Source organism: Meleagris gallopavo, chromosome 4 (assembly GCF_000146605.3).
Source record: "Meleagris gallopavo isolate NT-WF06-2002-E0010 breed Aviagen turkey brand Nicholas breeding stock chromosome 4, Turkey_5.1, whole genome shotgun sequence".
Classification (NCBI taxonomy): domain Eukaryota; kingdom Metazoa; phylum Chordata; class Aves; order Galliformes; family Phasianidae; genus Meleagris; species Meleagris gallopavo.
In genome coordinates this window covers 41,930,615-41,948,318 of record NC_015014.2, presented here as the reverse complement: position 1 = coordinate 41,948,318, position 17,704 = coordinate 41,930,615, and the positions used below count along the sequence as shown (strand labels likewise).

The 17,704-nt window shown below is 41.0% G+C and overlaps 1 protein-coding gene across 1 annotated transcript in view; it reads left to right on the top strand.

The window, feature by feature from the left end:
- The window catches only part of TMEM131L (transmembrane 131 like), a 62,810-nt gene that overhangs the window by 8,500 nt on the left and 36,606 nt on the right, over nucleotides 1-17,704 (top strand). The window contains 3 exon segments of the mRNA XM_031553126.1: nucleotides 12,348-12,419; nucleotides 13,873-13,996; nucleotides 14,486-14,602. Coding sequence (XP_031408986.1) covers nucleotides 12,361-12,419; nucleotides 13,873-13,996; nucleotides 14,486-14,602 — 300 coding nt within the window. The 5' untranslated portion in view covers nucleotides 12,348-12,360.

The following is a 17,704-nucleotide window of genomic DNA, read 5'->3' as shown; positions in this document are numbered from 1 at the left end:
AGGAATACCCTTAGAACAAAGAGGGACTTTGGAGACTTATTTAACTCCAAGCCAGTAGGCTGTGCGATGTTTTTAGCACTGGAGAGAAGAAAAAACAGATGCGTGCTTGTTTTTGTGTTGTCAGGAGGATTCTCTGCATGAGGTCTGAGATCCAGAGGTTCCTGTGTTCTACAGTGCTTTTCAATTCCATAGCCATAGTGCTCTTCGATAAACGTTGCCATTCCCACAAACAATTGCCAAGACCTGTGCACTTTTGAAGGCTCTCAAACCTTCTCGGTTTTTTTTTTTTTTGGTTAAGTTTCTTATACTCAGAGCATCCAAGAGCACCATGGTCTCAAGGATTCACGTGATGGGACCACTCAGAAGCTGTTGTCACCTTCTGTAGACTGGGTGTTTTATGAGCAGATGGGATATCTGTATGCATCTCAGTTTGAAAACCATTAGCAGTTGTTAGTGCACAATCAAGCTGAGTCTTGGGAGAGTTGTGGCATAAATGACAAAACAGACTGATTTTTGTTGGAGAATTATTTGTCATGATACAGTAGTTTTCTTTGATAGTAAATTGCTATAATTCATTAAAAATGGTTATTATGTTTGGTAGAAAATAAAACAGTAATTTTAAAGTTCATGTATTATGCTTGCCTGATTTGATCAGGTTGTGTTTGCTGGGATTAGTGCAAAAATTGCTGTGCTGTTTGCTCTCTACTTGAAAAGTGGAGCAGTCTAATGAGACACAGTGGTGATGATCATGTTGCACTGATCAGAATAAAAAGTTTTGTCTGCAGATGTTTTCTGCATTGAATTGTATTGTCTTACTGATTGAAGTTGTGGCTTGGCATTTTGCAGTTAAGGTCTGTACGATAGACATACTGCCAAAAAAAAGGTAAAGACCTTAACAGAGCAAGAATGAACGTGCTAACCCAGTAAGCATAAACATGTAATTTCTGTATTTTTTATGGAATTGGAACAGTGACGTGTTGCAATGCCCTTAGGAAGTGCAGTACCATAGACCATTTTGCAGCTTCTTTTCATGTTGTGGCTTTACTGTGCTCATTTTGTTTTTGTGCTTGCTTGCTTGCCTGTTAGTGCTTTGTGCAACGTGCATCATTGATTTGTCTAAATTTTGATTCCTGGCAACTGGAGGAGTGTGGGGATTTGAAGGGCCCATACTTGACCTACTCCTTGACCCGTGCTTTATGTTCTTTGTTGCTGTTAACTGCCTTTCTTCAATAGTTATTGTCCAATTTTTGTCCTGATGTGCTCCCTCTTTTATTCAAAGCTTTTGCTGCAAACAGCTGCCTGCAGCCCATGAGTTGCCTGCAGTCTGCTTAGGTATTCCTGTGGCCTGCTGGTGACCTATTTTCTGGGCATTTAAATTCTCCTTCTGAAAAGGGGGCATTGCTGCCCTTTGTGAGTGGTCCCAGCGTTGCTGGGATAATGTGTCTGGTCCTCCAGATTCATGTAGATGCTCTAAAACAACCACCAGCGCACTTTTCCATCCCTGCATTTTCAGGCTTGCTTGGTGGTTTTCATCCTTGCTAGCTGTTAATGCCTTCTGCTGAATTTTACAAACTGTGGAATGGTAAGGTGAGGTGTCAATAAATAAATATGGTGGTAGTACAATTCCATGTATTGTCTACTGCTCACCATAGGCTGGGGCAGCACCTCATGCTTCCTGATTTTTCTCTATCCTTTTGCCACTGTTCTGACAGAAGCTATGTCTTTCAGCCATCAAAGATTGTTCTTTCAAAGTTCTGTTGCTCCTTTTGTGTGTGCGTGTGTGTGTTTGGCATTCCCACATGGGACTGTGCAGAGAAGGGAGCAGGGAGAGGAGCACAGGTCAGTTGGTTAAGATGACCTTGGACTCCAGAGGAATCCTTGGTCTGCAAGTAGCAGCGTTCCCCTGACATGGAGAGCTTGGAAAGCTCCAACTTAAATAGATCAGTTTTTGAAGAGTGCAGAAGCAAAGAGCATCATTTTATTAAGTGAAAGCAGATTTCTGGTTTATGAGGGTCATTAAGACACAAAGCTTTACAGATCTTTGTCCTCAGAGCCACATGTGAAAATGCTGTGCTTGCAGAGGCTTGTTTCTTTTCCCTTTCTTCTTATTGACCACGGGGGGTTAAAAGCAATGGGTTGACATTTTAGCTCATTTGTTTTGAAATAAAGGAGGAAATACTAGAATCTAGGGGAGGTAAAGTCTTAATATAGTACCTAATTGCAGTATTTTTTGAACTGATGCAAAATACGAAAAGCTGACTTCCTGTCTTTTTTTTTCTTTCTCCAACTCATTTTTCTCCCTTTCTTTACCCACTAGCTATCGTACCCAAGGAAGCAGACAGGACTCCGGGTGCCTGTTGGTTAGGCATCAGAGCCTATGTGCCAGCTGTAATAGAGGAGTGTTTTGATGGTGGCCGTTCTGTTAATTAACCTGTGGAACAGGTTGTGTTTCACATGGTTCTCCTTTATTTAATAGTAGGAAGTTGCAGCGTTGTGTACACCAGAAGAAACTGGCATATAGTCTGCTTTGCATTGGCTTCAACGCATTCCAGATGTTTTGTAAGGACCCGATTTCTGCAATAAGCTCTCTAACTACTAATCCTAATAATGCTAAAATTTTTGAGATTTTGCCAATTTGGATCTTCTAGTATAATTTTTTTCATAATATCTTTTTTATTTTTTAACAACACACTTTAATAGAGCATAAATATTTGGTAGTACTGAGGAGCAGGTAACAAATATATCAAGAATGCTTCTTTTTATTAATAGCACTATGCAGTGGAAGTGGCATTTCATTTTGCATGCCTGACCAAGAGTGCTGGTGATGTGAGACAGATGCACAAGCTGGGTATTTTGGAAGGTAAGCAAGGGGAATTCTGCAGGCTGTCCTCATGATGCCATGGTCAGAATGTGGAAATGATCTGATGTTGCGGGGGCTTTCCCCCTTTTTCTGTCTGCAGATAGGGATGTGCTTGGAAGTGTAACCAGTGTTGTGTGTGGCGAGCTGGTTCTTGTTTCAAGAAACACTTAGATACACTAGGAGACATGATTTAATGGGGAAATATTGGTGGTAGGTTGACAGTTGGACTGCATGATCTTGGAGGTCTTTTCCAATTTTCCAACCTTTGTTCCTTCCTGTGGAAAGGAAAAGCTTCTAGCTGGATGGTTGGTGTAGGTGGCTGGAGTATTGAAGTGTACAGATGGAGATGAAAATGCATAGGTGCAGTGAGTTAATAAAACATGAATGAATGGTAAGTCTTCAATGTTAAAATCCAAAAAGTTCTTCTTAAGAAAAAAGTTCAGTATTTCTATTTGTAGAAAATACATGTCCATTCAGTATATTCAACATCATGTGTTGACTCCATCAGATGGCAGACAATCTGGTAGGCTACTGCTGAAGGATGAAAAACTTTGTGGAATGACACTGAAACAAGGAGAGGGGGAGCAAAAAGGATATGATGCATCCTGGCTGGGAGGAGTGAGAACCAAGAGCAGGGTGATGCTCTTAAGAGATGGAGAGGTGATTTGGGTATGAAGCTGCTTTTTCTCTGATGCTATTTGGTTACTGACTGGTGCTTATCTTTTGCTTTCCCCCATAACATTTCATAGTGGCCCCAGGGATAGGAGCGCAGTGTTTGTCCTTGCTCCTGGAGCCTACTGCAAATGAAGGAAGATTGTGTAATTGCAGTTTCACTCTGGCATCGTGCTTTAAAGTACCTTAAAGAAAAGTGAAGCCTTTCTCTTTTCCTTTCTTTCTCCTTTTGAATTGTATTTCCATGGTCATATGATACAGCTTGTGAAAATGCTATTTGGTGATATGAAAAATTAGAGATTCTTGGGAAGCCAGTGTGTATTGTGTAAATTCTAGATAGCTTCCACATACCTGAGAAAGTCTTGCATGAAGTTTCCTCTGCTGGGGGAGAGAATTAAGACTTTTAATAAGTGTGACAATCAACAGCAGCTCCGACCTTTTACCTTGTAAAATTAAAATTAAGATAGCAGTGAGAGCTGGGCTTGGTGTGTTGATCCAGCAGAAGTTTGGTGAAGATTTGCGCTCTTAATTATTAAGCATATCAAACTTATCGGGAGCCACAGAGCTCTTTTGTACATCTTACCGAACTATTCTAAGAAAAATTTTTTTGGTCAAGTTGGAAATTTTTTTGGCTGCAGCTGTAAATAGAAAAGGGAAATAGTTGGATGCAATGATTTTTGACAAGAATGTAACTTCCTATTACTCTGGGCTTTGCAGCTGCTTTGGGTTTTCTGTCAATAACCTCCCCTATGTTCTCAGGCTAGAGCAAGATGTGCCACGCGGGATATGTGTTGCATTGCTCTCGCATGTGAAAGTGAAACGTTTGAAGTAGCGTTGCTGCTGAACTGACAGAAACTGGCCCGAACCTTGGGAGCTTTTTGAGTGAGATTGTGCTTGATGAAGTGATTTTTATTTAATTGAGTAAAAACAGAATGGCGATTGATGCATTGAAAGGCCAGTTTTATTTGAACTGGAATCTCTTCTCTACTGTTATTGGTCCCCCTTAATGTTCATTTTTGAGTTTCAACATCTTCTCTCCTGTTGTTCTCTGCAGAAACAGCAAGTGGGTTCATTGCTAATTTTAAATAAATTAATTTAATTGAGGCTGGTATGATAGAATCGGTACTTTATTTTCTTGGTTCTTTGTCATTGTTAGATTCCTGATTATATTAGTACAGGTTGATACCTAAAAGCAGTATATATCACTAAAACCTTCTGCCGCATTACTGTTTGAAGGGCATAATTGAATACTTTGCTATGGGGCCTACAAAAGTTTGCGAAAAGAAATTTACCTTCCTTGTCCTTAGGTACAATGTAGGTGAGTATATGGTCAACTTTTTGCCTTTCTTAAGTTTGTATTATTCTCCTCCTTCACAAGAGTGTGCTGTAGAATCTGATTACTTTCAGTGAGGTGCTTTGAAATCTGGGTAGAGAATGGTTATCTGAATGTCGTGATGCTCCAGTGCAAGACTTAGAGCTCGGGTCATGCTTGGCCTGAGAAGGCTCTGTGTTGTCACTGCAAAGGCCCATTCCCTTTCTCTAGGTACTGTTTTCAGGTTACAGGCTCTGGTTTGGAGCTTGGATGAACAATGATTATAAGAGGCCCATAGCTCCTTTTAGAACAGTTTTGAGTTGTGAGGGGTCAGCACTCTTCAAAAAGATGTCTGTTTTTACCTGTAGGCTAGACCAGGGTGCTTCCAGGTCAGTTTTTCTTAATACTCTTGTATATCTGACTTAATAAGTTAACATCTTAAAAATTATGTGATCTCAGTGTTAGGTTTTGAGGAACAAACCAGGGCTCTGCAAGCAGTTTTAGGTTTTTGAAGGCTTTGGCAACATTATTTGAGGAAGGGAGAAAAAAAACATGAAGTTGGCTAAAAGTCTCTGAGGTTTGAAAAACAATACCAACTGATTTGTGTGCCTTTGGGATTTGTGTTTTTATTTCACATAGTCACGGAGTAGAAGCATTCATTAAAAAGAGCTGAACAACAATATTTTCTCATAACTCCCAAGTTCCAGCACCTACTGATTCAGGATGAAACATTGAGAGTGCCATGGCTTTTGAGGGAGCCACTGATTCATTAGGTGAGTGACTCTAAATAAAAGTAAACATGATAGATTTGGTGATAATAAACTAGATTACAAAGAAAGAGGAAAAAAGGCAAATTACAGGCTTTATTTCATATTGTTGTCATCCTTGTAAGTACTTAGAGGTGGTTTTCTGTACTGTTGCAAAAGTGAAGAGGCAATTGTTTCACTGCAAGAAAGAAAAAGGAGAATGAAGGTAGTAGGTCTTTTGCCTGCCCAGATACTTCGGCTTTGCTGACAGCGATGGAGATGCTTCCATGGAAAATGTTTGATGTGCATTTGAACAAGTGGGCCCAGGCTGATCATCCAAAACAAATAACTAATGATGTATCTCTGCCTGAATGAAACAATACTTTGTGTGTGTGTGTGTGTGTGTGTGTGTGTGTGTGTGGCCATAAGTCACAGGTTTGATCTAGGCCAGTGGTGCCTGAGTACCTGATTTGCATAGCCCGTGTGCTCACTGCGTGCAAGAGTGACTGAACCATGCCCACAGCTGGAGGAGCCTCTGTGGTGCCCTTCCAGGCCTTTGCTTGGGGCTTTCAGGACTTTTTCTACCCTCTGGTTTTTAATAGTCACTTGGGAAGCCTGGCTTAATGAAGCAGCATGAAGGTGTTGCTAATGCTCTCTGTGTGGCACTACTCTTCCTTTTTTTCAGAATCCCTGTTCTTAGTTTGATGTTGTTGAAGCAGGCTGTCCAAGATGCCTAAAAAATACAGGCTACATCTGGAGCATCTCAAGAGATCTTTGGTTGTTGCTTGTAATCTGCGTGGCTGAGGGATTTTGAAAGAAGAGGTTTCAGAAAACAATTTCAAATAAACCGAAGTCATTGTGAACTCATTTCTTAATGTAGTACAGATTTCAATTGTTTCAGAAATTAAGGATTGATTTACGGGAGGGAATAATTTCATTCTGTTGTTAAACATGCTTCATTGTGCTGCAGCTGCTCAAATATAAACCATGCACGCATCTGGAGAAGAAAACAATTTCTTTTCATCAAGATATCTTTTACAGCATCCTGCATCTAACTGTTCTTTTCTAGAGTTCTTCATACCTATTATGGTAATTTTTATCACATTGCACTTATCTTCTTTGGGTGTTTTTCAAGGAGTCTGTTTAGGTGTGAGGAGGGAAAAAAAAGTAAATCTGTGTTCTTATATTTACATCCTGTTGTGAGCACTTTCCTGATGATTACAAATTTGATGCAGTTATAGTTTTGTAGAAAGTGAAAATAAAGCACTACTGGCTTAGATGGCTATTCTGCATAGTTCTTACATAAACCTTCTTGCAGAGTTATATAGGAGAGGACTAGGTGATGAGATGAGCAAAAGTTGCCTGGAAGAGCTATGAGTGGTTGTAGAAACCTGGAGGCAAGAAGGCTCGGCTCCACTCAGCTGGCTGGAAAAAAAAAAAGTTGCTTGAGCCAGCTGCCCCCTGAAGTCATGACTCCAGCTGTTTAGTTTTGGAGAGAAATTGTCTTGTCCAGTCCACTGATTCATCAGTGATGAACTCTCCTTGACTATCTTTAGACAAAAGATGCAAGATAGCCGGCATGCAGGCAGAGCAGTTTTATGGTGGTAATGCTGCATTGGCATCCCTGCTAGGATGTGCTCCCTGGTGTCTGTAAAGCAGCACTCTTCTCCCACAGGCAGTGTTGCACTCTCACAAAGCCTATGAAGGAATCCTGGTGACGAATTGCCTGTCCCCAAGTGAGTGGAGGCAGTGAGTCAGTCCTTCCCCTTTTCACTCAACAGTGCAGCACTAAGAATAGGAGAGGCTTTTTGCCTTCTAAGTTTTCAATGCTTGAAACCCTTATTTTTGTTCTTCTATCTGCTGAACTTTTTTTTTTTTTTTTAATTTTTTAATAAATCATCCATGGCTTGTGGGGTGCTGGGTAACCTGAGTCTGTACAACTGAGGAGAAAACTGAAGGGGGATCTGATCAGTGTTCGTAAATGTCTAAGAGGAGGTGGGAGGCAAATGGGTGATGGGAGGCAAATGGGTGAAACCAGGCTCTTCTCGGTGGTGCACAGCAATAGAACAAGGAATAATGACCTAAAACTTGAACACAGGAAGTTCCATACTAACATGCAGAAGAACTTTTAATGGTATGGTTGGCAGAGCATTGGAACAGGTTGCCCAGAGATGTTGTGGGGTCTCCTTCTGTGGAGACCCATCTGGATGCCTACCTGTACAACTTGGTCTAGGGAGCCTGCTTTGGCAGGTGGGTTGGACTTGACGATCTCTTGAGGTCCCTTCCACTTCCTGCAATTCTGTCATTCTGTGACTAGGTGACCTGACAAACAGAGCTTTCCTCCTGCAGATCTCCTGGTCTGCAGAAGACTTTTGTTCAGCTGCTGCTGGGATCTGTTACCATATCTGCGTTAATTTCTCCTTAATTAACAAATTATTAATTCATCAGAATACTTTCTTTGTGCTAGCAGTAGTCAGCTCTGTTGAAAATACCTGGGTTCAATGTGTCCATTTCCTCTGTCTGCTTTTTGTTTATCAGGGGTAGTCTGGGGGATGAATCTAAAATCGATCCGTAATGTTTTTCTTAAGTTTCGTTTCTCTGTTTCAGTTTACATATATGAATTGTTCTTTCCTCTACAGTACGTACATGCTTTTGTATCTCAGAGCCTCATCCCTGTGGGTTGTAGAATTCATACACTGAGCATATGAAGTGCCAAAATGCCAAATATAAAAAGTCAGATTATAATTCTTTGAATATACTGAAAACAAACAACAACAACAAAAAACCAACACCCATAATACTGTCTGATCAGCATCACTTGAAAAGGACCTCTTGCATGTTATGGAATCCTGACTCTTTTGTCTGCTGCTTCCCACAACCACATGGATAAAAAAGAACAACTAAATACCCCTTTTGTTTTTTCTCTTATCTGCGATCAACAAAGGGCATGAGAGGAAGGGTGGGAAGGGCCACTTTTCACAAGTGCTGTTTTTCCCAGCTACAGGTATTGCTGTATGAATTATCAGATAACAGGCATCCTAATTGTAGAATCTGAAGTTATCAGCTAAAGAAAGAAGGATAACAGGAAGGTTTGGAGGAGTTGATGGGAGAAAATGCAATAAAAATCCTTGCAGTGATCTCTGAACTTCAGCTCAGCTGCCATTTGTCCTGTAGGTTGCTGAAGGTTCATGTATGTCTATATATACTTGCGCGCGCGCGTGTGTGTGTATATATATATTGTCCAATGGATTGACTCTTCTGACATTTTCTAAAAGAAGATGATTTCTTCAGAGTAGACTTGGTCTTCTATTAACAGTTTTATGGGAACACTTGTCTTGTGTTCACTGTGGCCAGAGAAGTCTAAATAATACCTCTCTGGAACAAGATTTCCTTTTCTGTTCAATATGGGTGGAGGATGGATAGAAAACCTGTCTGCTTATTCGGAGGAACTGTTTGTGAGTAGTATGTATTACATATAAATACTCATTTTGGGGACTGCAAGTATTTAATAAGTAAGTTGTGCTGACCTGGTTGTCTACTGATCTTCTCTAATTGTAGCAAAGAATAACAAAACTTAAGGAAGGTCAAAACAGTTTCAGCTACTATCTAGCAGCACTTCATGCACATAAGTGATTAGCATCGCTGTGTTGGAAGCCCTTGGCTAGTCCCACATCAACAGAACACCAACATGTTCCCCAAACCTTATGAAACACTGTCAGTTCTGTGTCCCTCTGATGTCCTGTTCCATACATGTGAACACCTGCAGGAATTCTTAGCAGAGGGAATGGGATGCCCTAACATCTTACAGCTTGTTAAACAGTGTGCAGGTAGCTGTCAGGAGTTCCTTTCCCCTCTTCCATTTTTCTCCTGTTTCCCTCCAGTTTGGACTGTTTGTCCCCTGAGATTTCAGAATTTGAAAGATGGTGCTCTGTCGGTCAGCCTGAGAAATGGGAGAGGAGTGGAGCCTGGCTTTGCTGGACAGGATGATGATGGAAAGGCAAAGAGGTACAAACCCAGTATATCCACATTTGTTGTTTCAAGACCTCCATTCTTAGGCTGATATTTGTGGGTTGTTCCCAGGCCTGTTTCTTTCTTGTGAAAGTATGTAGTTTTTGGGCTTACAGTCTGCAGCCAACAGACGTTTTTTGGCATAATTTGAAGTGAATCTATTTGTGAGATTATTTTTTGTTTCTTTGTTTATTTTAAAGTAAGCGTTCTATCTTAAAAGTGACTTCAGTTTTTAAGCATTTTAATAGATTTGTCTTTGAAATGTTCTTCTGTGTCAGATGCACTGCTGAGATGTGGTTAGGGGCCTCGGTTGGTTGGGGTTGGTGCACGAGTGTCCTGCCAGTCTCCAGCTCATTTGGAGAGATGCGCTAACACAGAGTTATGCTTCTGGTGTTGATGGACCAGTCCCTTTCTCTTTATAGCAGAGGATTTGGGTGTGAAAGGCAGAATGGCCCCCTGCCTTTTTCCCCTATTCCATCCCAATGTCTTGTCAAAAGAAAATCAAACCTGCAAAAGCAGTAGGTTTTTCCTTGTGTAGGTTGTGCCATTTAGTACACACAGCTCTCCAGTTATTTTCTGGCACTGCAGGTGTTGGGAGCCGGCTGCCCGGCAGGATTGTGAGCAGCTGAAAGAATGTAGCAGCTCTGCTTTTGAGGCCAGTTGGGGGCTCACAGCAGCCTTCTCAGGGTGCAGGGCAGAAGCAGCTGCCATCAGGTCCCCAGGGCTGTGGGGTGGCCATGGGCAGAGGTGCTCAGCAGCTCTGTATCACCAATGTGTGCTGTAGTAAGACTGGGCCCAGAGTGCTCCCAGCTTCCACTGAGGCTTAGGCTCAGCCCTCCTAGGTCCAGGCTGCCTTCTCCAGAACAAATGGGATGTCAGTCCCGAGGTGCTGTTGTGGCTGCTGTCACAGGGCTTCTCTTTTTCTCTGATCAGGGAAGGGGTGGCTGTTACAGCTGTCCGAAGTGCAATTCAGTGCTTTTTACAAACTAGGATATCCCTAGTTCAGTGACGCAGCTTTCTGTGTCCCCACTGCACTGGGTACCTATTACAGAGTTAGGAATTAAGGAGGAGAGCTGGTGCCAAGGAAGCAGATTAGTAAGTCAGAGAGCACTTGGCTTCTTGACTTACTTCTTGGCAGGATTCTAAGTGGGAAGAGATACTACAGCAATACCCGTGGGATGCAAGAAACATGAGACGTGATGATGGGGTTCAAGATGGTAGTATAGTACATAAACCACGTAGCTTAACTTTTATTTTTGTTACGTTTGTGCATATTAAGAGTCCTTCATTTTCATTTTTAAGAAATATGTTTATCTCTGACGTTTTGGGCTTTTGCTGTAGAAGTGATTTTATCTGCTTGCAACAAAAGACTTTTGACTTTTGTACTAGGCATGTTCCTGAAGCTGATTTCTGGGGGAGAGTGGAAAGCACTGGGGTGCTATGGTATCTCTGGACATGGTGCAGGCCCCGGCTGGGACTCAAACAGGCTGTCTGGGAAGAGACTTGACCTTTCACCTAGGTTTTGGGTCATCAGATCCTTTGTTATTTTCCAGCAACACTCCAGAAATATCACCTGGATATATCACGTTCCTACTGCTACGACAGCAAGGGAGTTTGCTCCCTCTTGGGAGAAACATTATTAGGTGAATGATGATCTTAGGAGAAGCATCAAGTTGTGGGTTTTCATAGTAATAAACCAGATTTATTTCTGATGGATAGTAAATTATGATGGCTCTCTTGGTTTGGAATACAACAATAGAATTATGTGGGTACTTTAATAAATAAAAGGTGCAATGTTACAGAAACATTTTTAAACTGGGGACCAATTAACTGTACACTTGCTTGTTATGCAGAGCGCCTGGATGACTAATGGTATCACAGCCCTTCTCTCCCACCTCACGCTTATCCTTGCTGGGTTTCTGATTAGCATCATTCAGTAATGATAAAGCTGGCTCTGGCTATGGATCTTGTGGATCTTACGGATCTTCTAGGGAAGTTTTTAACAGGATAAAACTGGGTACATAGCTGTAATGAGCAGGGCTGGGCTTGTTGTTCACCGCTTGGTGAGAAAGTGGTGAAGATATGCTAGGATTTCTGTCTGCATTTCAGAGCATCAGCTCGTATTGAAATAAGGTGAAAAGGTGCTAGAACTGACAAACTTCACTGTACATTTTCCAAGGGAAAAGGAAAGATGATGATGATGACATGCATATTTCCACATATTTCTTACTCTCTCCTGCATATAGGAAATGAGTTGGATTTTGTATAAAAGCCAGTTAGGAAAGGTCTTCTTTTGGTATCAGATTTTCACAAGCTGCTCTTTGCTTTTCTACACGCACGTCTCTGCTCTACTGGTATAAGTACTTCTCTGATTAAACCATGGGTCTGTTCCATGCTGACACAATTTTCATTCCTCAGCACTCTTTTAAATGGATTCTTCTCTGTAGTTCCCTGCCCAGGCTCAAATACAGGTGCCTCAGCGTGACCGAAGGAATACGTGCAAGAAAGGGAGGCTGTTTGAGCCAGCAGTGCCTCTGGAGTGAAATGTGTATCATGCTCATTTTTTATTATTATGGGCTTTCCAATATGTGCTGTTTTACCTTTTTAAAAGGTTGCTCTCAGGGAGCGGAATGTATGAAAATGTTTGAAAATAGTGTTTAGCATAGCCTGTAACATATTTTCTTTCTCTGCTATGAGTAGTGTTGTGACCTCTAAATACTAATTGTAGCTTCTTGTCTCCTTTTTTCAGTTTCTCAGCAAAAATGCCTCCAAATAGGAAGGCCTTACATTTTCACCCTTCAGTTCTGCATTTTGGAATGCAGTGAGTATCTTCCATTATTGTTATTTCAATTAAGTGGGGAGGAACAGCTTTGCTGGGCTACATTTAGGTTGAGGCCATCAGCGAAGATCATTCCATTCTCTGGAAGGAAAAAAAAAAAGAAAGAAGAGGAATAGTAAGCAATTGCCATGTGTCACGGAGTTAACGAGATCAATCTACACCTGTGACAGGGGGGCGGTAGGCCCCTGCCCTCCCCTCCCAACCCACAAAATGCGAAGGAAGGGAGGAAAACAAAAAAAACAGCGGCAACAATCTATGGAGGAAAACTTATTTTACTAATTATGATATCGGAATGCAAGATAACACAATATAATACAATCTGATTGAAATTGAGACTAATAAATCAAATAAAATAGGAGAGAGAGAGTTCCCGATACCGATTCAAACCTGAAAAGCTTGGAACGGCCAGGAAAGCACCTCCAGCACCCACTGCCAGGCAGTAAGAGACCGCCCCACCTGGAAGGGCCAGATCCCATGACTTCTGTAATGTATAGGGATAGGTGCCTGGAATTGGAGCATTAACACTTTAACTCCCAGTACACTACATGATGTTTTGATGCGGAATACTGAGAACCAAAACAAAACAAAAACATAAAACATAATCATATGACACCATGGAGTTGGAATTATTGCATTGTATGGCATCTTGCCATACTTTTAAAATGAAAATCTATGTGGTTATAGAAAGGAGGGAAAGGGAACAGGGAGCTGTAACACATGCTGGGTAGATACAGAACAGCCTTTTCAGGTGATTCTGCAAGATGTTTCCAATTGCTTCCCCATTCCATTGTTCATTTCTTGATAAGTTCTCATTCTAAAGGTGGGAGAGTTTGTTGCTTCCTTTGACTTTCAAAAATAAAATCAGAAAACCTTAGGCAAAACATTCTGGTGAAAAATATGATGGTTTCTTAGCTCTCGTTTAAAAGAAAGTTTTAAGAATTTCTTAAACGGCAGTTGGTATTCCATTAATAAACAAAAAAAAAAGCAGGGTCCCCTTGTGAGTTAAAGGAATTTTCCAGAGAATGTACAGTGTGTGTATGTAAGCTGTTTTTAGGATATATTAATTCACACACTAGCCTTAAGATATTTTTGCTTTAGCTGACAGAAGATGACTTTGGTTGATTTGTACTTTTTTTTTTTAAATAAAAGATTTTTTGTCTATTACCTGTTGGGTTGGATTTTTTCTTTTCCCCTCAAAAAAAACCTCTGTATTTTGAGTTGATGATGAGCTTTGGCTGGGTGCACCTATTGCATCCTAGTGTTAGCTACTGGTCTTTGTATGTTAGAGGATGGAATTTGCTTGTTTTCCAAGAGTAGTTGCAACTAGGAAATTGTTTCGTATCAACGTGTTTCAGTGTGATTTGTTTGGATGCCTTTTGTGCATTGACTAAACTTAAAAATGTGAATAACTTCCTTCTCTTTTTTCCCCTTTTAGATTACTGGGATTGCCAAGAGCTAAAACGCTGCATGCCTACAATCCTAGTAGAGATAGGGAAGTTGTAGTGAATTCAGTGTTTACAGCTTCTAGGCAGTTTCATGTGTCTCCTGTACATAGCCAGGTGAGTGTTGATGTACTTTTGGAAAATACGTAATGGCCAAGTGTAAAGCCTTCATGCTTCCTTTGGCCTGAACATTTAATTCCGTGTTTTCTTTCTGTGCCTTTTTTTAGGACCTCCAATTTTTTCTGGCTTTGCTAGCACTTTTGTGCTCATTTTTACTGAGACTGGTGAGGGAGAAGACATTCAAAACTTACAGTAGAAAATGTGTTTTACAGTAATTTAGAAAGAAAATAACTGTTCAGTGTTAAATTGACTTCAAGTCTCATTCTGTTATGTGCACCATTATACAGTCATCCACAAGTATGTGGGTGTTTACTGGTGTTTATTGTACTGATAGAGTTGAGAGATATGGGCAGGTGAAACTTTAGTGCTGAGGTTCCGTGAGTGGGACCTACAGATACAGCTGTGTGTGTGGAAATGTCTGTGGGTGAGTAATGGGTGTTCTCACTAACTGCGCTGAGTGAGCAGCCTTCTTTGTGGTCTCTGTAGGTCATTCCAGCTATGGGAAAAACTTCATTCAGAGTGCTTTTTCTGCCAACAGAAGAAGGCAATATTGAAAGTTCATTATTTATAAATACTTCATCTCATGGAGTACTTTCATATCAGGTAACTTCACTTATTTTTCATTTGAGTTTTGAATTTGTGTTTTTGACAGTTGTGTTCATACATTTAGACTTAAAAACAAAAATAAAAAATCAACTTCAAATGTTTGTTGAATTCCTGATACAAGTCAAGTGAAGTACTGTTTACAGTTCATCCCTTTTATCAGATCTTGCTGATCTCATGATTCCTTGTACAAGTATGCGTTTCAAATCACTACTGCTAGTGGGGCTGTCTGTGGTAGTAGGTATATTTGTATTTGTTTGTGTGTACTTTGAGCATTAGGGTTCTGTCACTGCTGCTTGGCTGGAGCCAATAATATATAATATATAATATTATAATATATAACATATAATAGTGCAGTCCTGAATGAACTGTTCTGGAATTTGTATTTGTCATGGGGGAAAAAAAACTCACCAGGGCATTTAAGAAGTGTTTTACGTGATCTTCAGCTACTTTGTAGGTCTTTATGTAAATACACTGGGGATGCAATGCAAGGTGAAAGCTCAAGGCCATTATAATGTAAAAATGGAAGTAGTGAGTTTTGAATGGAGGCTGTCTACTACCTGATTAATCAGAGAAGAGAGCAAGTATAAAAATCTTAACACCTAGCAACTTTATAAGGGACATTATACGTTCCAAATTTTTTTACTTTCATTTATTTGTAAAATAAAAAGTCTGAATTTGAGTCCAATAACTTAAAAACAATGCCAACTTTAATCAACCATTCGGTTATTCCATTCTCATAGTGAATTAGAAAACAAAGCTCCTTATAAGGAAGAAGAGAGAAGTTCACTGAAATACGGAATTTGGAATATGGATATTGCCATTGGCTAGCACATACTAGGGGTGATGCCAGATGTTGAAGGAACGTTGTGTTATGGCCCTTTTCTTTTTTGCATCTATCTTCTCTTTGCATTCACTCCTGACCCCTTGTTTTTGTTACCTAGCCAGCTCAGTCACAGCCTTTTGTGAACAAATTGTAGGGAAGCAGTTGTCAGTGTCAGAAGAAACTGATTTTCTGATGTTGGACTGCTGCTAAAATCAATAGCATGCTGTTATTCATAGACCATATCACTGGCCATCTGTAAGGAATGTAACAAGTGGAAGCGTCTATGTTTTCAGCTTGTGTTAGGTTTAAGAGTCTCAAAATTGGATCTAACTGTAATGGTTATACAAGCTATGGCACTCTTGAGAGCTCAAAAGCCTTGAAATACGTTTGATATTGCTAACGCACTTGTGCGTGAAGTGTGTATGAGAAAATTGCCCAAATGGAGAAAAAGTAGCATTATAGTGAAATGTACTTTGTCAGTGCCTCCATCAAAAAAGGAAACACCCCAAATATGTTTCCTTTGATGTGTTGTTTTCTATCCATAGCTGTCATAGGTCTTCAGTAAACACTGTATTGTCTTTTTGATTAAAAACATTGGTGTTTGGTTTTTTTTTCAATTGAAAAAAGATTTGTTTTCATAAAGGTAAGTGAAAAACCTTAATGGTTTTTTCATAGGAGGGAAAAACAACGCAACCTGAGGTAATCTTGCATCTCATTTTTGTAAACTAATCTTGACAGAGTAGAATATGAATGCAGTAAAGAAAAGTAATAAAAAGTACCAACTTGCAAATCTTGTGCTTCTCTGAATATTGCAGACTTTTAAAACCAAAATGATCAATCAGTATTTTACTTAGTTTTGAAGATGAAGCCATTGAATTCAGAATGCCCTTGGGCTTGGAACAGAGTTTTTCAGAAATTCCTGCATGGTGCAGTGATGACCATAAAACTGTGAATGCTCATTTGCCCTCTCTCCATTTTAGACAAAGACTCCCATGATGTGTAAATATTGTATGCAGTTTTGAAAAGCAGTTCTGTTCTACGTCATCATTTGTGAAGAAAATTTGGAACGTGATGCCTCCACTCACTCATGGCTAAAAAAAAAAAAATGTAAAAACGATAGAAATGTCTGGTAGTAGCTTAGCCAACTTGGATACAATATAGAATTGCCATATTTTGGGTGTTCGTATTGTAATTGCCTGAAGAGCAGGAAGTGTTTAACTGCTTTCTTTCTGAGATAACCTGATGCTGTGCAGGTGAGCATTTTTCTTTTGGATGCAAGTGAGTGAAGATGCTACTGTGCTTTTTGTGCGTATAATTACTTTACACAATGGAACTTTTGAAATTACAGAATCACAGAATCACAGAATTGTAGGGGTTGGAAGGGACCTCTAGAGATCATCGAGACCAACCCCCCCCTGCCAAAGCAGGTTCCCTACACCAGGTCGCACAGGTAGGCGTCCAGGCGAGACTTGAATATCTCCAGAGAAGGAGACTCCACAACCTCCCTGGGCAGCCTGTTCCAGTGCTCCGTCACCCTCACCGTCAAGAAGTTCTTACGCACATTTGTGCGAAACTTCCTATGCTGCAGCTGATGTCCGTTTCCCCTCATCCTGTCTCCACGTACCACTGAAAAGAGACTGGCCTCACCGCTATGGCCGCCACTCCTCAGATATTTATAAACCCGGATCAGGTCCCCTCTCAGTCGTCTTTTCTCAAGGCTAAACAGACCCAGTTCACTCAGCCTTTTCTTCATAGTGGAGATGCTCCAGGCCCTTCACCATCTTTGTGGCCCTCCGCTGGACTCTTTCCAAGAGATCCCTGTCTTTTTTGTACTGGGCAAAGTACTCCAGATGAGGCCTTACCAGGGCAGAGTAGAGGGGGAGGATCACCTCCCTCGACCTGCTGGACACGCTCTTCTTAATGCACCCCTGAATGCCATTGGCCTTTTTGGCCACGAGGGCACACTGCTGGCTCATGGCCAACCTGTCGTCCACCAGGACGCCCAGGTCCCTCTCTGCAGAGCTCCTCTCCAGCAGCTCATCCCCCAGCCTGTATTGGTGCATGCAATTATTCCTCCCTAGGTGTAAGACCCTACACTTGCTTTTGTTGAACCTCATCCGGTTTCTTACTGCCCAGCTCTCCAGCCTGTCCAGGTCTCGCTGAATGGCAGCACAGCCTTCAGGCGTGTCAGCCAATCCTCCCAACTTCGTATCATCAGCAAACTTGCTGAGGGTGGCCACTATCCCCTCATCAAGGTCATTGATGAAGATGTTGAA